The 22737-nt window shown below is 45.6% G+C and overlaps 1 protein-coding gene across 1 annotated transcript; it reads right to left on the reverse strand.

The window, feature by feature from the left end:
- Window positions 1-12881: 12881 nt before the first annotated feature.
- LOC136462977 (putative UPF0481 protein At3g02645) lies at window positions 12882-15022 on the reverse strand. Its single transcript, XM_066462034.1, has one exon. It carries the CDS (start codon window positions 14930-14932, stop codon window positions 13157-13159), a length of 1776 nt encoding a protein of 591 aa, XP_066318131.1. The 5' UTR covers window positions 14933-15022; the 3' UTR covers window positions 12882-13156.
- Between the last annotated feature and the right edge of the window lie 7715 nt (window positions 15023-22737).

Consider the following 22737-nt stretch of genomic DNA (forward strand, 5'->3'; position numbering starts at 1 on the left):
AACTCTCAGCAACAGAGGCTACATGCTTGTTTGCCTGGCAAAAAGTGCCGCCTACCTAGAAAATTGATGGTTTCTACTGCTCTACAACGCTAGGCAAGTCTGGAGAAGATACATTTGAGCCAAGTCAAGTTTCAGCCACTAGTTGCAGCACCGATGATTACTTCTATATGGCTTGGACATCATGAAAATTGATCATAACACTACCATAAAACACGGCGACAAAGCCAGTGCAAACACTATTATACATACACGTACATTCATTTATATGAACACATACCTTATTTCTATGAGCACCATTAGCATCGTCGGCACAGATGTCTTACTATCGGCACCAGGCGCTTGATTTCGGTGACGTGGCGGAGGATCCACTTGATTGGCACAGGCAGCTAACCAAGACATGAACCAAACATGGTGCAGCCAGGATACAGGCAACTGAGGGGCTAGGCAAAATTGCTTCAGGCTCCCAACAAAACAAGTTCTACATGCAAGGCGTCGTGGTTTTAAATAGCGGGCTATAGTGGCCGGAGAAAAGTCGCACTAAGCTATTGTTGTTTTTGACACTACGACAGCTATGGCCAAAATAGCGGGCTATAGTGCCGCTAATCCACTTAGCGGTAGCACCAAAATAGCGGCGCTATTTCAGTTTTACATAACATGCCCCAATGTGATAGCCTGTTGAGCCCACTAATTTTATATTTTGGACAATTAAACATTGGAGTGACATAAACGATGTTGTAATGTCATATTAGTAATGTTACCTAGACTTGTGAAACCTTGGAAACATATTTGTGTTTATCGAATTTCATATTTGTCATGTTTTTTTGTGTATCAATTACTGGTGTTTTTCATGTTTTTCTTTAAAACGCTATCTGTCGTAGCGTCGCTACAGCACCGCTATAGCTTCATAGTTGCTGAAGAAAAAGTTGCCGCTATTTTCAATAGCCCGCTATCTTAAAATGCAAGGGGTTATGCAATTTGGTTTTGATTTAGAACCATGCTTATTATTATTAACATATTCGTCAAGCATCTTTCCGAGTTATTATATATCATGGGATCAAACTTGTAACTCTATGTGCATGTTATCAGAATGGACAAGAGTACATATAACTCTATTAAAAGCTATTTTGTGATTTTTTGTTTCACCAGACGGAAGAAGACGCCACCTTTTACACGTCGAGCCATCCAGTGTGAGGTCATTGCCGCAAATGACGGGTAGTTCAACGGAGTCGTTCCCACTTTCCATCTCAGGCTCTACTTCGCTGTATAATCCTGGTGCGAATCGAGAGCAAAATGGGCCGTGAATTGGATTGCGGCAAGAATGACCACGTTACCTCCTCGCGCGGCAACAGCAGCTTTCAACTACTTGTTCTGTGTTCCGTATATTAGTGCCATATTGCCTTCCTAGCCCAACAGAAGCAGGCTAAAATAAGTGGACCTCAGCCCAGCTTCAGAGGTGGTAGTGGGGGAAAGCTGGCTTGAGCCCACGTTGTAAGCCTAGAATCCAGGCCCACAACAGAGTTGTGACTCCGACGGCAATGGGCCCACAACAGAGTCCCGCGTACAAATATCTTCCTAGGTACCATCGTCGATGCTGACGTGGCGGTGATTTAGCAGGCAGCTTGGCGCCTTACGTATGGGCCACAATCATTTCTCTCTGGCGCACAGCCGCCGCCGTGCCCCCCGCTCCGCCCCTGCAACGCCCGGTCGTGTCACCGCCGACCCGGCTCGTCGACCTCACCCACGCCCCGCGTCACGTACTTAGTTAGCTTTGATTATAGTGTAGTAGTTTTGGCAGAGCCCCGCGTACAAATATCTCCCTAGATACCATCGTCGACGCTGACGTAGCGGTGATTTGGCAGGCAGCTTGGCGCCTTACGTATGGGCCACAATCATTTCTCTCTGGCGCACAGCCGCCGCCTCGCCCGCCTTGCCCCCCGCTCCCGCTGTGCCGGTCTCGCGTGGCCCCTGCAACGCCCGGTCGTGTCACCGCCGACCCGGCTCGTCGGCCTCACCCACGCCCCGCGTCTGCGACTCTGTCATCGGACAAGTAAAAATTATGAATTTGCAATGTACGTACTTAGTTAGCTTTGATTATAGTGTAGTAGTTTTGGCATTTGTAATTTACTAGTTAATGTGATGACTCAGGTAGTTGATTTAGTTAGTGATCTATTGAGATAGATATGTAGATATAAAGAAATATAGATACATAGGTACATAGATATAGTTATATAGCTATTTAGTGATTACACTATATATATATATATATACGTAGTTATTATCTTATTTACTTAGCTTGTAGTTAGATCGTCTAATTTGGACTAAAGGACATGTGTTTCGTTACATGTTTAAAATAGATGGACAACCTAGTGACCATATATCATGAAGGCATCGTTGAAAGCGATTGCTATGGATATGTTGAGTTTGTTGATATGCAAAGCGTGCCTGTGCTTTTCAATAAGAAGCCATCGTTTAGTGAGATGGTTGCAAGAGCTCGGGAGGAGCTGCATTGCCTTGGCGATGATGATGATGGCATTGCAGTTGAGGGTGTACTGCACCTAGGTTCTCCTCCCAACATCCTTAAGCGAATGATCCTAGTTGGATGTGCGGATCAGTGGGAGAACTATGTGAGATCGGCTATAAAGAGCCAGCTATAATGTTTGGACATGGTTGTACGTCGGGTGTTAGTTGATCCCATCCCTCATGGGGTTTCTCCACCAATGGGTCAACAGGCACACTCGACCCTCCCATCCTGAAACCTGATATGGATGTGGAGGGTGCACCTATAGTTTTCGATGCTCAATCTACCCCCAATGAGATAGTTGGAGATGCTTGTCAGACTCATGTTATTGTGGCAGATCCTCCTCATGAGATCCCTTTGACATAGAATCATCCGAGTAAGTGTCTTATCCGCATGGTTATTGGAAGCTTACCCCATTTCTTACATCCATTTCTTTCATTCTTTCCTCATTTCTCTACTTATGTTGCAGGAGACATTCCTGACAATGTGGATGTGTCCCCTGTTGCTGCACAAGTACTCTATGGAGATGGATTCCGTGGCTCTAATAGTGTTGACATTATGAATGATTCAGAGCCATATGAGATGGCAAGGGCTCTTGCTTCTGATGATGATCGCCCTGTTGGAGAGTTGATAGAGAGTGATGTTGAGATGCTGAGGCATATCTTTCCCGACCACCGTGATCCAAGAGTTCACGAGTTCAGCGATCTTGCTCATTCTGATTAGGCATGTGTAGAAAGACGTAATGATGAGCTCCTAGAAACTTCTGAGGCCGGCCCTAACATGGTAATTGAGAATGGGAGGGTATTTAAGGACCTCCCTACATTGAAGAGGTGGTTGTAGGCATTTGTAGTGATACGAAATAGACCTTATAAGGTCTTGCATTCATATGTGGAGCGTCATTACACAGTTGTGTGTGATAAGGAACGCTGCCCATGGAGGGGTTGAGCAAGGAAGCAAAAGGTCACTAGAAAGTGGAAGATCACAAAAGTTGTCGGGCTACACAATTGTGCTGACCATGTGCTGACACTAAGGCATCGGCAGTTTACATCTACCCTCATTGCCAAGCGGTTGATGGGAATATTGTAGGGAGAACCCAACATAAAGGTTAGGACAATTATTAGGACCGTTGAGACGTTGTATAGAGGTTATGTGATAACTTATGGTAAAGCTTGGAGGGCTAAGTAGCGAGCGTGGAAGATGATATATGGGGACTGAGATGATGGGTATGAGCAGCTGCTAGTACTTTTCAATGCAATCAAAGTGGTGAATCCAGGCATGCATTATGAGTACATACCAAAACCAAATACATGGAAGGATGGGAGGTAGATATTCTTCCATGCTTTTTGGTGCTTCCCTCAGTGTGTCAAGGCCTTTAGACAATGTTGTCCCGTCTTTTCCATTGATGGTATGTTCTTGATTGGCAAATATCATGGCACTCTTCTTATAGTCATATCCTGTGACATGAACAACGAGTTGGTTCCTTTGGCATTTGCTTTGGTTGAGAAGGAGAACAATGATAGTTAGGGATGGTTCTTGAGGCTAGTCTGGATACATATGGTTGGGCCTAGTAGGGAGGTTGACGTCATATCTGATAGGCACCAGGGCATACTTAATGCCATGCGAGAGCAGATTGAGGGGTATGCACCATCGTTGGTGTACTCGACACCTTGCCGAGAATCTACTCTAGAAGGATGATGTAAAGGATAACTTTGATCGATTCTAGGAGGCTGCTCGATAGCTTGAGGACAAGTACTTTTTAGAAACAGTTGGAGCAGGTCAGAACCGCATCAAATGCAGAAGGTAGACAATGGCTCATAGGTTTGATGAAGGATTTGGAGAAATGGACAATAGCTCACGACACCGGTGGATGGAGGTACGAGTTTCAGTGCAGCAACATGGTAGAGTCATTCAATAAGTTGCTATTGGGGATATGTGGTATGCCCATGAATGCAATCGTTCAATTCACCTTCTACAAGCTTGTTGCCTGGTTCAACGATAGACATGCCCATGCATTGAAGTTGCTGAGTGATGGAGAGATATGGGCTCTGAAACTAAAGGCACACCTAGAGAAGGCAAATGAAAGGGCTGGCACACATGAGGTTATATGCTTTGACCACGCCATAGGGACTTATCAGGTCAAGCATAGGGGCGGTACAACATCCGATAGCGAGGTCTGAGAGTTGAGGATGCATGTGGTCATCCTCCAAAATTTCACATGCACTTGTGGTAAACCAAGGCAGTACCACTTTCTATGTTCCCATTTGGTGGCAGCAGCTAGGCATCACAACTATAATATCAAGAGCAGGACATCTCACGAGTTCAGTGTCGACATGCTCGTGCACACATGGAGCCCCCGCTTCGTGCCTTTTCAGAACCCTAGAGAGTGGCCTCCATATGATGGGCCAAAGTACATTACGGATCCAGCTTACCATTGGAACAAGCATGGATCAAGAAAGAGGACGAGGCATAGGATGGTTATGGATTAGATATCCAGAAGAACGAGGCGTGGAAGAGGAACCCCATTTCTTACTGACCCCGAGCAGTACAAGTGCGGTAAGTGTGGTAAACTGGGCCACAATTCACGCACTTGCCATTGGCAGATTAGTGAGGTGTGACTATTAGTTGTTTTCATTATTTCATATTTGTCGTATTCATTTAATTAATTATGCATATAATTGTGTCAATTACTTGTACATTTCTAAGTTCATGTTTCATTGTATATTGAATTTCTAATTTATTGACTTTTTTGTAGGATGGCGCAATTCTACTTGCTCGACCCGACGTATGAGGCGACCCACCGAGGATGTCTCATAGTGGAGGGGCAGGTAATAATTTATATGGTTTGTTTAATTTTTTGTGAGCGTACATGTGTTCGTGAAGTAATGGGAGACTATGTTTTATTCCATGCAGGACTTTCCGCTCCTTCATCCTAGAACCCACAATGGGTTCTTGGACATGCAGTACGATGATAGGTACACTCCTTTCCTGCAAAGAGTTGGCCTAGAAGTCATCTCTTTTCAGGTTTATCGTGGGTTGCCCAAGTTCAACTCAGCGGCCATAACTACGTTGGTTGACAGGTATTATCTTCAATCATTGACTCTATTCATGGCCATTTATTTATGCGCTTGACTTTTTGACATGTAATCTTTCTTTGTCTAAAATGTAGGTGACGGTCGAAGACTCACAACTTCCACCTACCTTTCGGAGAGATGCCAGTCACGCTCCAGGACTATCAAAAGATGCTAGGCCTGAGGATTCACGGTAACACAGTGACTAGGCAGTGTAGGTCAGAAGGCTAGAGAGCATGAGTAGAGGCCTTCCTTAGGCATGAGGTTGGCGAGCAAGGGGCTCGCACTTCTGGAGTTCTAATCTCCTAGCTCCGACAAGAGTTCGCACAGTGCCCCGAGGAGGCAGATGAGGAGATAGTTGGGTACTACTGTAGGGCATGGATCCTACACCTGTTTGCCTACGTTCTCTTCCATGATGCCACGGGTGACACTGTGTCGTGGATGTGGGTCCACTGCCTCAATGACTAGGACCAGGTGGGTCAGTACAGCTGGGGCTCTATAGTCTTAGGTTTTCTTTACCGGTAGCTTTGCAAGGGGTGTCGTCGGACTTCGTCCACAATGTCACTTGGTGGATGCATGTACCTGCTTCAGTTGTAGATGTGGGCTCATCTACCAGTTGGCCATCCTGAGGTTCTAGCTCCTCGTGAGTGGTTCCTAGGTTAGCCTCCACGTCAGCAGCCGACGTGGGCATAACTTTGGGACCAGGTTAGGGTTCCACATGTGAGGTTACAGCAGGCGTACATTGAGTTCACGGATGAGCTAGGCACACTCACGGCATCTAGTGTAAGTAAATTATATTTCCCATGCTGGTTTGAAATGGTTTAGTATAACATCTAACATCTTGTTTGGACATGTTACAGGTGTCGTGGGAGCCGTACGATGGAGAGGGGGCACTTCCTTTTTAGTTCAGCAACATGTGTGGGTGCGACGACGACTTCTATAGGATGAGATGCCCTCTAATTTGTTTCTTTGCTGTCGAGTTCCACCTACCAGATAGAGTTGCACGCCAATTTAGAGTGAGACAGCTTTGACCAAGGGCTCCGTTCTCGACTGGCGTTAACTTACATAGGTAAGTGTTTTGCTATTTTAAATGTCTCATGATGGTCCATTTCCATTAATATGGTGACATGTACATGGATTCAAGTAACGATGACATACGTGTAGGTTGGATCGTCAGAAGAACGGAAAGATTTTTGACTAGGAGAAGCACCACCAGTACTATATTGAGCAATGGGAGGAGATGCATAACAACGTGGACGAGAACAATGAGCCGCACACGAACCGTGAGTTCAGGCGGTACCAAGCTTGGTACCAACGTGCGACACGTTGCAGGCTGAGGCTACAACGGACAGAAGATGACTACGCCGACATCGAGTCCTCCGACGATGAAGACATGATGTACGACGAATCTACTCATGCAGGAAGGCTGGTGGAGGCAGGACCAATCTTGGACAGAGTGGTAAGTTAATTGCCTTATTTTTCTACGTTAAGTTGCATACCAATACATTATGCGTTAGAGGTATCTATTTTACTTAGTGTCACCTTCAAGCCATAACATCCTTATAATATGTTAGATTATTGTACAAAAGAAAATAAAACCTATCGCTATCTGTTTAGAAGTATTATCACTGAGAACTTTGTTGTAGGGCAATACCCTTAAATGCTCCGTTGAAGACATTGAGCACTTTCATCCGAGAGTCAGGGATGATGACACGTGTAACTTCCTAGACATAAGATTCAAAATATTCTTTCAAACATATTATTAATACGTTAGATTCTTTCAGCTAACATAATTTTGTACAACAGAGACTATCACGTCGACTATGCCATGCGACTGCTCGTTGTGGTTGCAGGATAGACATGATGCAAAGACGTGTACGTTCCTTCCATAGGCAGAGGAGGCTTAGGTTCCTCTAGCCAAGCACCTACAGGGGACGAGGACGACGACGACAATGTGGACCAGAGGCACGAAGAGCTTGGCCCCTCTCAGCTCCAGGACGCTCCCTTGACTTAGCCTACATAGCCTCCAGGCACTAGGCGACGCCATCCACCTAACCCTTACACTCTAGGTACCAGCGCTCTTGGTCACAAGGGTAAGGATAAGACTAGGAGACAGTAAGGGTTTGTGGTAGATGTTAGAATGCACTATTATGGATTTTGTAGTCACTTTCCTATAACTATTTAGGACTATATGGACATTATGGATTATTTGGACTATGCAAGACATGTTATATTGATTGTGATGTTTGATGCAGTTGTATTGTGCTCTTTGGAAGATTAAATGTTTGGATTATATAATGATGTCTTTGTTTGTAACTATAGATGCTCCTGAAACAAAGGAAACTCTTGTGTGTGTTTTTCGTGAATCATTAATTATACTACACTGCTAAAAAGGAACAAATGTAGCGTACAGATTAAATGTAAATTCATTAGAACATGTATAGTCCAATCGTATCGTACAAACGCTTTGCAGATAAATCTAGACTTTTCAGTAACAGTGAACGAATCTAGGCTTTTCAGACAATGCAAGGAAGCACAACTCCACTCCATCTCCACCATCCATCTTTTGACTGTTTGATCTAAGGGATAAAGTGAAGAGGCACATGGATCGCTGACATGGTATATTGAGAGGCCTCCATTCCTCCTCTCAACCTATAAATAACCCCTCACTCCCTCTCATTCACACATACAACAAGGAAGAAGAGCACTTCTCAGTATTTTCTTTCGTTGCAGTACCAATGTCTAGAGGGTCATCCAGAGGGAGAGGAAAGGGAAGGGAACTACCATTATGTGGGAGGGTTATCTTGATCCTGATTTCTTTGAGGAAGCTCTTTATGAGAGGTTCCCAGTTGAGAGCAAAAGAGATTTCATCAAAGAGGCACCACTGAGAGGATACGATGAATAGAAAGAAGAGTGGTCAAAATGCATACATGGTGAGGATTACCTAGTGTAGATGTTCACCGAGGGAATAGATGGAGGTCGCCGTTTTTCAAATGCCCACGAGCATGGGTAATTGCTATTACTATTTGTTTCTTCAATATGTTCCTCTTCTATACAACTTACATGACATACTTATTGTAGTCTTCCTTGGCTGAAGAAAATTGTGGGTTCACTAGGTGGGTTGATCCTCGACCTATTTATCCACATGCGGAGTACATCTACTACCTATAGGACCGTATCTTCGATCTAGAAAGAGAAGTTAGTAGCGGTTACAAGGACGAAGGACAGGACGACAACAACAATGGTGCCGATTCACAGGAGGCACTCTACAATGATTCATATTGCACCTGCCCTAACCACAAGAACATGGGGCCTCTACCGTCACCCCCGCCACCACCACCATCAACAATGGGAGGCTACTGTAGAGAAGGTGCAACACAGTTTGCTATGTGGCCACACTACTAGGATGGCCATATTCTTTTTCACATGGCACATCCATGTGTTTGTTGTTTGGTTTAAGTACCTAAGGCATGTTAGGTTTAGTCAAAGGAACTCTATACCCTAGTTTGGTATATGTTCTCACATGCCATTTTATGTGTTTTGTGTGTTGAATTATATAATGCCCTACTTCGTTAGGTTGTGTTTGTAACACGTGATCACATTTCACTACATCCGCAACATTATACTGAATATTATGACCATAAATAATAAAAACAACCACATAATAAAAAGTCCAATACTATGCCACATTAAACAACACAATAATACTAGAAGTACGTGCCAACAGTAGACAACATTGTTCATGAATAAAACATAGAACTAGTAAGTCGTGGAGACTACTGAGTGCAACGAGGCCACTTTTCTTTCCTCAGGACATCAGGATTCTTCTCCATCGCTGCTTTCGCTCGGCGTGCATGCTCAAGCTTCTTCTCCCACTCCTCCTTGTACGCAGCAACACGCCTTCTTTCCTTCTCTTCCTTGTGCTCCTTTTTTGTAGCCTCCTCTCCGTGTCTCTTCTCCATCATCTCCTTGTCCTCTGCCTCCCACCGCAACAGTTCCTACATCCATTCCTTGTCTTCAGGCTTGATCTCAGTGTCGATCCACTGCTCAAAATTACAGAGTGGTGGAGAGGTCCGCAAAAAATACAATTGTTATAAAACAAAAAAATCATACAAAATGTCATATGACACAAACATCAATTTATCACAATCTTGTTAATCCGGCGCTGACGAAGTGTAGGCTCAAACGCAGAATTAGAACACATCTAATACATCTGCCTATACGTGTCCTCTTCATCGAACTTGGCAACCTTACAAGGATCGCCGTAAAAGCACATGGTCACTAGAACACCACTAGGCAGAGGCAATGGGTCGAAGGTATTTTCGGTCATCCGGCCATAACTATAATACAACCAATTTCGTTCTAAGAACCGAAAGCAATTAACATTAAACCCTAAACTTAGGGTTTTCCATTTGATGCACAATAATGAACCCATAACATAATAACATGCGCTGCGGTTATCTTGGTTAACTAGCTTTTCCACGCCTTGGCATCCTACGGTTGTATAATATAAATATTAAAAATTGCATAAAATACTAAGTAATGATGATTCTTAGGTTAAAAAATCCAACTAATACCGAGTCGATGCGAAAAAACTAGGAGGGGAGCGAGGATATCTTGCTCTCGAAGATCTACGGATCAAATCAAAGTTTCTAAGGTCCAATATGCTGATTCGTGAGGTAGGACGAAGTGGGGAGAGAAAATACCCGAGAGAGAGGAGAAAGAAGAGGAAGAAGGCTCAGGCAGGAACGTTGGCGACAGGGTTAAAACACCACCTCGGCGCTATAGATCCTGGTGCCAAGCTCGGCGCCAAGATCTACGGTGCCAAGCTCGGTGCCAGGATCTACGGCGCCGAGCTGCCTGTCAAGTCACCGCCACGTCTGCGTCGAGCCCAAGACCTCGGTGCCAGCAACGATGGCGCCGAGCAGTGTAAGCTCGGCGTCAACAACGATGACGCCGAGATAAGAGTCTAGATTTTAAAATCTTACCTTTAGAGACATATCTGTGAATTTTTTTTTAAAGACTAAAAATAAAAAGATTCGGCCCGCGTGCGGCCTTCCACGTGGCGCCGGATTTGTCTCGTTGAAAGCAACAGCGTCAGGACCCAGCCATGGGCCGGTAGGAGAAGTAGCTAATATTACATTGCAGGCTGGTCTTGGATCGGACATGGCGCGTCTCCCGACCGGCCCGCCTGAGCGTGGGCTGTTCAGATGCTGGACACGGTCACACGGATGGAGAAGCTTAGCTCGCGGTCCGTCGACCAGATGATTTTGGTCACTTTTGCTCAAAAAAAAAAGATGATTTTGGTGACTCCATCTCACGGCAAGCAGCTGGCAACACCTACATATATGACGTACTCTAATAAACAGGGTTAGACTGATATTTTTCAGCGCGACGATCCGAGCACCAACGAACTGTACGTACTCGTGCAGCTAGCTGACGTAATTCGCGCACTGCTGGCTCATCTGTAAGGGCGTCATTGGTTGGCCTGCTGGCACGTCCAAAGGCTTATTCGGCACCGGGTCGTGCATCTTGGCCTTGTTTGTTCCGTCCTCGCATTCCTTCTTCCATCCCGCACGCCTGGGTCATCTCGATTTAGCCTTCCCTTATGACCAGGATGACTTAATTTACACATAGTGTAAGAGTTCATATGTCAGACATCCAAAACTCTTATATATGCATGTGGCCATCCTGACTCAAGGCTTTCTTAACCAATCACACACCAAAGGAGCATGGGTATGTTGATTCATAACTACGAGTTCATTCGGTAAGTTAGGCTGGCCTGAAATTTAGCAGTGACTGACAACGTGAAGTGCGAGGATGGAGCAGCAGTGGCAGTTGTACGAGCAGGTGGGGGGGGGGGGGGGGGGGGGGGCTACGCAAGGGTAGAACTAGCACAAAATTTGAGTGGTGGCTTTTATCGATGGACTTGTGCAGCTACACGAAAGAAGATATATTTTCTTTGAAAACCCAGAGTTTGAGTGAGGGCATGTGCCCCCGCTCCTTGTGTACTGGGTCCGTCCCTAGCGCTACGCGACCTCGTCGAGAAGCTCCACTGATTCAACACATTCGATCAAAGAGATGGCACACCACATTGCCTCTCGTGTTCTGAGTTGCAAGCCTGACTCCGCTCGAGTCTCAACATCTTCGCCGACATCAGCGACGAGTTCAGTCGCGATGTACTACAAATGTCGCATGATGGAGCGGCGCAACCTCACTGCTCAACCCGTGAAAATTACAGACGCGGCGACGGGACCCTCCCGCTCTCGATCTCCATCGACTGGCGCACCAAGAGCTGCAAAAGGCCAGCCATGCCTGGGTCCAATCAAGGACCAGCGGGGCTGCGGCTCCTTCTAGACGTTCGCCGTGATGGACGCACTGGAGAGCCACCAGCCATCAGAGGAGGTACTGCCCGCACCTCGATCATCACCCTGGCCACCGGCTACCTTGCCGGTGACCTCACCGTTTGCCGTGCACCTTGCCACTCCTTCCTTGTCCTTCCCTGATCCCAATCCACCGGCGATTAAGCCTGGGCAAAATACCCGATACCCATTACCCGTACCCGAATTACCCGAACCCGGACCCGAATTACCCGAACCCGAGGTACCCGATCCTAAATTCGAATAGCGATTTTGATTACCCGAAATTAGTTTGGGTAATTCGGGTAATATCCCCCGGTACCCAAACTACCTGAACTACCCAAAGATTTGTTTTGTCTTTGTATTCATCATGTGTTGTTAGCTGAACCATTTAACTTATCACTTTATTAGAATATAATTCTCTCTATTTGAATGAGTGACTATAATATATTATTCTCTATAAATTGCTATTGAAATTCTATACAAATTGCTGCTGAAATTATGTATAGATCGCTACTGAAATTTAGTGTAGTTTGTTGTTTTCTGTAAATTTGGGTATATCGGGTAATACCCGAACCCGAACCCGAATTATCGGGTACCCGAATTTGCGGGTAGTGTTTTTTCGAGGGTAATATCGAGTAGCAATTTTTATTACCCGAATTTTGAATTACCCGAATTACCCGACCAAAAAAATCAGGTAACCCGAACGCCCAGGCTTACCGGCGATCTACCTCATCCTGTCGCCCCCACTGTCGGCATCACCCACTAGTTGTCTGGTCCCGCCCACTCGGAGGCGCCACCGAGCTCGTCGCCGGTCGAACCGTCACCACCGTCTGTTCGGCCACCACACCTGGGCCCCTCCCTTTCTAAGGCCACTAGGTATTGGTGGCCGTGGCGGCACACGGATTGTGACGCTGGCTGATTTACCGTCTCAAAGGGACGCTGGCCAAGTCCGGGCTGATATTAAACCACTATAACAAGCTCATCACAACCTTCGCATGAAAAAAAGGAACAAGCTGACTACACAAGTACAAATAACCACGCACGCACACGCATTAGTTGGGCAATGGCGGAACCACCAGCAAAGCCACGTTTGACCTACATGCAACGTCGTAATAAGTTCGTAACGGTGCATGCACATGACGTAATTAATCAACACAGACCTTTTAATTAAGTTGCTGTTGGTATTTGGTTTGCTCGAGTGTGGATTGCTACTGCGGTGGGTCGTCCGTCGTCCCCGGCAGCACCATGCCGCTGAACCAGTGGTTCTCACACGGATAGGCGGAGCAGAACGTCTGCAGCGCCGTCATGAGCAGCAGCCCGACGGAGGCGATGAGCGTCAGCACCTTCCACGACCTGAACACGTACTTCCTGAGCAGCTTCCTCAGCCGCGCCGCCGCGCTCCTGCTCCGGTGCGCGTTCACCGCCGAGATGACGGCGTCCAGCCTGGGCACCTTGGTGAGCCGCGTGGCCCGGGCCATCCCGTTCCACATCCCCGCCGCCTCCTTGTTGCTCTTCATGTGGTTCACCACCACGCCGCTCCGCCGCAGGATCTTCACGTCCTTGGAGGTGTCGATGATACCGTTCATCAGCTCCGTGTAGCGCGCCAGCACCAGAGGGCCGCGCACGGCCACGGCCTCGTAGGCCACCAGGTTGCGCAGGACCACCTCGGTGTTGGCGTCCAGCGTGATCACGGGAAGCCGCAGCGTCGCCGTCGCCCGGTCGAAGGCGATCCCCTCGATGCCCCCCTCGGGCGCCGGCGTGAACCGGACGCCACACCGGGCCAGCGCCTCCACCGACGGGATGCGGATCTCGTCCGCACGCGGCGCCGTGATGGCACCCTCCTCCGGCGCCTGCTCCGCGCCGCCGTTGAGCTGGGCCTCCACGTCCACGGACTGCATCAGCTTGCCGAGCACCGGCACCAGCGCGGCCAGCGCCGGCGCCTTGCGCGAGATCTTCCCCACCACCTTGAGGAGGTTCTTCTTGATGAAGCGCACCGGCGCCACGTTGAGCCTGGACGCCTGCGACACGGCCTGCTTCACCTTGTCGTAGTCTTCCTCCTCCTGCTCCAGCGTCGGCTTCATCGCCTGCTGCGCCTCGACATCTTCGGAGAACACCTCCTCGCCGTCGGCCGCCGGAGCGGGTGCCTCCTCCTCCTCCACCACCTGGTCACCACCGTCACCGGTGGTACTGTCGTCCAAGAGAGTGGCGTCCGGGACGAGGAAGTGGTACAGGACCTCCAGCAGGTGCGCGTGCTTGGCCAGGTCGCCGATGGCCGCCGCCCTGCGCTTATTGTTGGCGGCGTCACTGATCTTGAAGGGGGACACGTCCATGATGAAGCGGAAGACGACGGCGTGCAGCGCCTTGGCGGCCTCGTGGCGAGTGCTGTGGCGGAGCTCGAGCGTCCTGGCGAAGACGAAGAGCGGGATCTGGTTCTCCAGCATCATGGCGTCGCGCACGACGGCGTTGATCCAGTTCGCCGACGAGGACACCACGTCCGTGGCCTCGTTGCGGCGGTAGTTCTCGATGAAGTCGAGCAAGAAGCAGGCGTCGATGGCCATCATCCACGCCAGAGTCGTGTCGTTCAGGTCCAGGAACCTGTGGTATATCGCCCGTATCTTGAGCTCGAGGCCGCCGACGAGGAAGCGGTCCTTGAGATGCTCGATGGTGTGGCCGCCGGCGAAGAGCATCTCGAAGCGCTTGGCGCCGGCGAGCTTGAAGCGCTGCATGTCCATGAGCTCGGCGCGGGCCTGGTGGTACGGCCCCAGCGAGAAGACGTGCGGCGCGTACGCCTCCGGGTTCGTGTCGCGGAGGGAGCGCGGGACGCTGAACACCTTGGCCGCCGCGCCCAGCGCCTCCGCCGTCTCGTGCCTCAGGCTCTTCTCCACCCAGCCCACCCAACGCTTCTCGTCCTCGCTCTGCTCCTCCACGTCCGCCAGCACGAACGACCTCGCCCGTGGCTGCTGCGGCTCCGACGAGGACGACATCGCGCTAAACACTTACACTTGTAGTATATTATTTTACTTATTAATGTCAGCCGGGCCTTTGGTATGAGCTCAAGAGGCCTCGCACACATGCAAAGCTCCTAATGACAAGTTATTGTTTATATAGACTTCGGGCGTCTTTGGCACGGCTTATGCCGGCTTCGGCTTTATCTATTTTGCGCAAATCGAGGCACTATAGCGTGAAGTCGTTTTGTAAGCCGGGATTAAAATGAACTAGAAGCCGAGAAAAAACAGTTTTTCTGGCTTCACCGGCTTTGGCTTCACCGGTGAAGCAGTTTTGGATGAGCCGTGCCAAAGAAGGCTTTAGATGTCAATGGGAGGGCTAGATATTTTTTCTGAGATACAAATACAGATGCCATGCGCAGATATACATATGAACGATCATGGGTGTGTTCTAGATCTAGGCTGGCTAGCCATGTAAGCCAGGGCTGTTAAAACCTGACTCCCGTAATGCAAGAGTGTTTTTTTTAAATGTAATGCAAGAGAGTGTTGTTTGGTTCGTTCGTCTTGGCTAAGCTTGGATTGTCAAGATTGTGTTTGGTTGGTTGGTTAGCTCGGATACATTCAACTTGTACTCCCTCCATTCCAAATTACTATATAAAATGTTTCGTCTTGTTTTAGATAGTAGCTTTTCCTATGCCCTTAGAGATACACTGTCTAGATATATAGTAAAAGAAATGTACTAGAAAAATCAAAGTGTCTTATAGCTTGGAACATAGCAGTACTTGTGAAGGTAAGATCACCGCCTCCCTACAAGTACAGACCATGCAAAAACGCATTCAATCCAATAACATCGCCACTGAAATCATTCAAGAATGGTGTAGCAAGACATCCAGGTATCCAGCATCATCCATATTGGGCACACACGGATGGTGCCACTGTTGGGAGTGGCGTCGAGGTCATCCCACATGTAGCTGGGGATAGAGGACAGTCAAGACAGGAAGTCAGCACAACGACCATCCTACGCGCAATCGAGGGTGAACACGAGGTGAGGTGAGGAGACACGGTATGGCTGTGTAGCCAAGCCTGGCTCGCAGAGAACGACCACCCCTCACATTTCTAGTGGGCCTAGCTTAGGGGTGGTCGGTGGTTTACCTGGGTCAGGCTTTCAGACCTAAACAGGTGACCAAATATATCAAAGTTTGCATTGCTAGAGCATGGGCAGAGCTAGGCCATTAAACCAAACACACCCTAGATGTATAAATGTACGCACACATGCACATCCTAACTCTATGAACACCATGCCATGTATGGATTTGAACCCGATAGACATATTGCGTTACAAGGAACCTAACCAACTGAAATACATGCTCACTTTGTCAAGTTTTTATGGAATCATAGGATATTGTCATGGGTCAATTATTCCCGGTCCTAAGTGTTGGACCAACGCATGCGCCAGGGTGGTGGCCACGCGCACCGGAGGGGGGTGACGGCTCCTCTAGACCCGTCGGCCTCCTCCCCCTTGGAGGAGTTCGGATAGAAAAAGGATTAGGTATAGGAGTAGATAAGGATAAAAATAAAAATAGAGTTTGTTAGGAAATTGAATTCCATATATGTCGGTGCAGAAAGTGATCAACATGTAAATATTTATAGTTTTATCGTACGTTGTGATCGGAGGTGGCCTAGCACTCGATGACATAGGGTTTATACTGATTCAGACAATGTGCCCTACGTCCAGTTTGAGTCGGTCGGTGACTTTATTCCTAAGCCCAGGTGCTCGAAGTCTGCAGTGAGGTTACAAACGAGAAGGAGAAAGATGGGGTGTACAAGAGGTCTGGTCGGCTCCGGTCGGAAGGGCCGAGAGTGACAGGAGCTCCGCTACGAGCTAAGTGTTCAAGCGTGCGCTTGAGGTTTGAACCTGGCGGTTCTATGGTTGTGAGCTAGTGAACTTGGCCGATCTAATGAATCTAAAAGGACTTTGATCAACTTGGATCAACTTCTTTTATTGGGAGAGAGCGCACCCCCTTTTATAAATGAAGGGGGTGCCTTACAAGTGAGAGGGAAAGAGTACGAATGCTACTGAGCTTTGTTGCCCATGCCGGCAGGGTACAAGATAATGATAGGCGCCTATAACACTGTTGATGTCACTGTAGAATGTCAGATGCATGTGTGAGGTTGTGTTGCCTTCTTTAGAGATGGCAGATGTCGGTACCTGCAAATACTGTTGATGCCCAGAGGCATGTGAGGAGTTTCACCACGTTCACCTGGTACGGTAAATCCCGGCGCCCACAACACTGTCAATGCCTAGAGGCATATGGGGGGCCTTACCGTATGAGAGTTAATGGCGCCCACAATACTGTAAAGAGAAATGTCGGCGCCTACAATACTGTTTGTGTCAGGGCAGTTGCGGAGTACTGTTCTGTGTATGGTACGGTCCCTGGTACCGAGGTTTGACTTGTGAGCCTTGCCTTGTTTTTCTCTCCACGTCTCCTGGTCCCTACCGAGCGGGCGTCCCCAGTCGATTAATCCCAGTCGGCTCTGATCGTGCCAGTAGGAGAAGAGCGGTGAGCAGGGGCTGGGCGTATCCCCGGTCGGAGAGTGCGGGGTCAGAGTCGAAAGTAGTGTTTGGGCCAGGCCTTCCGATCGGAGAGGCCGTCCGGGGGCGGCTGGAGTCCGAAGTGAGCGCTCCGATCGGAGAGGTGGGCCAAAGTAGTCGACGAGCGGGCGCTGTTCCTCCTCGGCCGGACCTTCCGGTTGGTGACTGGACCGCCCTTCCGTCCTATTGTTTTAGACTCTTGGGTCGGCCCATGAGTTGCGTGTTGTCTGCTTGGGCCGAGCCTTGACGTGGAAGCCGGTCCCCGAGGGGCCCCTGGTTTATGAACCCGACAATATCTATAAGGATTCCACATTTATGTTGCTTGGTAGATAAGTCCTAGTGAACTATAAATATAGGGGAGATATAGTATGTGAATTGAACAAGAAAATAGATAATTCTCCTCATATTCTCTCGCTGCCCTAAAGCTCCCGGCACCGCCCACGCCCTTGGTCGACGCCCGGCCACCCCCTGCTGCCCTAGGCCAACACCCATCCCTCTCCCTCTTCCTCTTCCTCTCTACCGGCCTAAAACCCTCCAATCAATCTATGCCCATCACAAATATAGATATTAAATCCAAATAAAACATGAATTATGTTGCACTAGAGGCTATAAGCAAATTAACCCTAGATAATTCAAATGTTTTGTTTGACTACAACTTATAGGACCATACTTTCATATGTACTCGATACGGAGTGTTCTTTTCAAGTTTAATCCACCTACCAAACAAATTAAGTTTTCCATTTTGTTCTTTTCCACTATTAATTCAGAATTTTAGTTTTCACAAAATTAGTTGCTGTAATAGTTCTTACTCATAATCCAATATGTTTAGTGCAAACTTTGTATACATTTTAGTTGTAGATCTATAAATTATATTGGGCTTGTAATAATTAGTAATTTTATTATTATGAAATGACACCTTGTTGTTTAATAGAATCTTTTACATTCAAGTGCCTGTGAATATACTCACAAAAAACGTCTGTTAATATAACAAATATCTTGTGGAGCATTAATTTTCTCATGACACTTTTTACATTCAAGTGGTTCTAGACATTTGGTCCCATTATTTATGTGTAGCAAGTGAAGTTAATACGATATTCATGCAAAAATTAGTTGCCAAAATATGTGTACTCTAATTATTTTTCATCCTTCGCTAGAGAAGGCAAGAATGAACGATTATATAGTCTAATCATTACTCCCTCCATCCAAAATTATAAGTCATTTCAAGAATCTTGTAGAGTCAAAACATCTCAAGTTTGACCAAATTTATATGATAAGATAATGACATTTATGATGCCAACTAAGTATCATTAGATTCTTTATCAATTATATTTCATAGTATACTTATTTGATGTCATTAATCTTTATAATTTTTTTTTATAATTTTGATCAAATTTAAGATGTTTTGACTCTTCAAGATTTTTGGAATTATTACTACAAAAACGATTTGTGGCAACGCCTCCCTTTCTTTGTAGGGGCGGCTCTATATTGAGCCGCCCCTATAAATGGTTGTCAAATGAGCCGCCCTTACAAATAGATTTGTAGGGGCGGCCGGTGTTATCAGTCGCCGCTACAAATGGATTGATTTGTAGGGACAGTTTTATATCCAGCCGCCCCTATAAATCGGATTTGTAGGGGCGGCTTAATATTAAACCGCCCCTACAAATAGACGCCGAGAATTAAAAAATTAAGCACTAAAATTTAAATTTTGTAAACAACCTCAGATGGAGAAACAACCAAAATGAAAGTTGTAGATCTCGAAAAGTTATAAAACTTTGTAGTTGACAACTTTTTAATTTGAAATCATCTTGTCAAGGAAAACTACATTTGAATTTCAAAAAAATTGAAATTTGAATTTTTTAAATGACCTTGGATGGATAAACAGTAAAAATGAAAGTTGTAGATCTTGAAAAGATATGAAACTTTGTAGTTGATAACTTTCTCATTTGAAATCATCTTGTCATGGAAAACTACGTTCGAATTTCTCAAATTTGAAATTTAAATTTTATAAGTGACCTCGGATGGAGAAACTACCAAAATAAAAGTTGTAGATCTCGAAAAGTTATAAAACTTTGTAGTTGATAACTTTTTCATTTGAATTAGTTTAGGGCCTCAAACAATCAATTTATGCTCAGTTTTGTATAATATGTGGGGAACCGAAATAGATTGTAGACATAAGTGAACGTGAGGTGCAGTGGTAGAGGAGTTTGTGCGCGAGGGAGAGGTTGTGGGTTCAAATCCCGCCCGACGTAAAGTGTGCAAAAATCATGAAAAATGCTACTCCTCAGATTAAATTTTTTTTGCTATTTCCCCCCCCCCCCCCTTTTTTCGTGATTTCCGGAAATTAATTTGTAGGGGCGGCTCAATATCCAGCCGCCCCTACAAATTGATTTGTAGGGGCGACTGATAACACCAGCCGCCCCTACAAATCAATTTATAGGGACGATCTGGGAACCGCCCCTACAAATCGATTTGTAGGGACGATCTGAGAACCGCTCCTACAAATACATAATTTGTAGAGACCCTTGCGTAGGGGTGGGTTCGAATCCCGCCCGACGCAATGTGTGCAAAAATCGTGAAAAAATACTACTCCTCAGATAAAAAAAAATTGCTATTTTTTTGCCCCTTTTTTCGTGATTTCCGGAAATTGATTTGTAGAGACGGCTCAATATCCAGCCGCCCCTACAAATCGATTTGTAGGGCGACTGATAACACCAACCGCCCCTACAAATCGATTTGTAGAGACGATCTGGGAACCGCCCCTACAAATACATAATTTGTAGAGACCCTTGCGTAGGGGCGGCTGGGCAAACCACCCCTACAGAGCCTCTGGAGCCGCCCCTACAAATCATCCTTCGCTAGAGAAGGCAAGAATGAATGATTATATAGTCTAATCATTACTTCATCCATCCAAAATTATAAGTCATTTCAAGAATCTTGTAGAGTCAAAACATCTTAAGTTTGGCCAAATTTATATGATAAGATAATGACATTTATGATGCTAACTAAGTATCATTAGATTCTTTATCAATTATATTTCATAGTATACTTATTTGATGTCATTAATCTTTATAATTTTCTCTATAATTTTGATCAAACTTAAGATATTTTGACTCTTCAAGATTTTTGAAATGACTTATAATTTGGAATAGAGGTAGTACTTAGTTTTCTACACATAGTTAGGATTAGCTACATGCGTGATTTACAAGAAACACACCACATGCATAGTTCTAATATCGTAATTATATTCTGTCTTAGACGTGTTGGTACAATCAAAACCACCGTACGTGTTGGGTACTGTAGATGTCAATATTATCTTTTTCTCTAGAAAACGTGAAAATGTGAGCATATATTATATATCATTGTTTAATATGTTTAATAACTTTTACATTTCGCTGGTAGTACTTTGCATATACATATTTTTATGTGTTCTAGTTGTCTCGGGAATCTTAAGTGTCTTTTTGCCTTGTCATGCACTTAGGGCAATTCCAATGAAAAAACTACTACTAGTCACTAATTTCTATAGCATATGATGTCACACTTAAGAAACTACAGCTCACAATACATGGAGTCTAAAGCCTTCCGCAACATGTGCTCACAATACACGGAATCTAAAACCTTCCGCAACATGGTGATGTGATGCTAGAAAAAGGAAAATGTGACCCACGTTTAAAAATACTCTTCCTATGCCTCAACGCGAAGCATCACTGCCGGCACCCCACACCCTGCCGTTTCTCTCACTGGTTTCTCTTGTGCACGCCACTTCTCACCTCTACCCGTTACGCTCTACGGTACAAACAATTGTTTACTAGCATTGGAAGCGAAGCCTTAACTTGCACCGCTCCCTATTTTCTAACTTTTTTTTGAAGTCTCCTATTTTCTAACTTTGGCATCAATAGTTGCAACATGGAGAGTGAAGCTCTAATCTTCTCTTTGTATTTCTAGCATCACTTCTACGACACATCGTGGGAGGCCTAACTGTGGCTACATGGTAAACTCCCAAGGTCATCTTTGTCCTCTCTCCCAATCATCTTCTACTCCACTCTCTTATTCGGTCATGGTATTGGTCATGCCTATCCAATGGATTTCGTGTAGTTTCTTAAACTTGGGTTTTTGTTGCAAGACCTGGTTTCTTGCATTAGACCCGGTTTCTTGTATTTTTCGTCTCTTTTTTTTTTATAAAAATGTTGTTGTCACATCACCAACATATCCTACGTGGCACCATATTAAATGACAAACTATCCTAGTCATAGCATTGGATTTCCCTTAAGTATACTATACTAGCTAATACTAGTTGGAGTCCTGAGTACTTTCTTACTCCTATCGCTTAGCAATGTTGTCTCTAATATTAATTGTATACAATTAAGACACTATATATGCTCTCTATTATTGGAATATGGAGGCGATGCTTTTTCAGCATCCAGCACAATAATGTTGCTTTATCTCAAAATTTCTTTTCACTTGTGTAAACACTATGGACCTAAACGGTTTATGGTAAAGAAGGATACACGAATAGACTCGTGAATGAAATATTATGATTCCTGTTGGACATGGATTGGACTCGCAATGCAACAGGCTCCCCATATTGATTTTTCGACGTACCTCAACCATTGAAATGTTAATGGTGTGTTTGTTTGCGAAGTCAAACCATCCTTCATGAGGTGATGCATCAGAATTCATTCCATGATTTTTGGTGGAATCAATTCATTCCTCATGTATATACTAATTATTACTTCATCCGTTCTAAATTATAAGACGTTTTGATTTTTCTAGATATGTTGTATGCTATGCACATAGATATACACTATGTCTAGATACATAGTAAAAGCAATGAATCCAAAAAAGCTAAAACGTCTTATAATTTGGGACATATTTAGTAGCTTGTAAGGAATGAGGTGGTGATGAATCAACTTATTCTATTTCACAAACCAAATAAAAAAAGTGAGGAGTGAGAAGAAGATAGATCACCCCATTCCTCAAAAACCAAACACACCCTTAGTTCCACTTCTCATAGGGGGACTACATGTTCTTCTTTGCCCTAGTGTTCATATTTGACATAGCTCTAGCTCCAAGCTTCGTATCAGATAATGGATTTGTAAGCTAAAATCGAAAACATTGAGGCTCCTATTTTTTTATATAGAATAGAAGAAAACATCTCAACTAATAATAAACAACTCATGTGTGTATCCCACAACTCTATATCTACAAATTTTGGAGTTGTTGGGGCTATGACAAACAAGGTCTGCGACTAGCT

Source organism: Miscanthus floridulus, chromosome 7, assembly GCF_019320115.1.
Source record: "Miscanthus floridulus cultivar M001 chromosome 7, ASM1932011v1, whole genome shotgun sequence".
In the NCBI taxonomy this organism is placed as follows: domain Eukaryota; kingdom Viridiplantae; phylum Streptophyta; class Magnoliopsida; order Poales; family Poaceae; genus Miscanthus; species Miscanthus floridulus.

Bases quoted from the DNA above. Each gene is read 5' to 3' on its own strand.
- LOC136462977 (XM_066462034.1), bottom strand. From the start codon at position 14,932: ATGTCGTCCTCGTCGGAGCCGCAGCAGCCACGGGCGAGGTCGTTCGTG.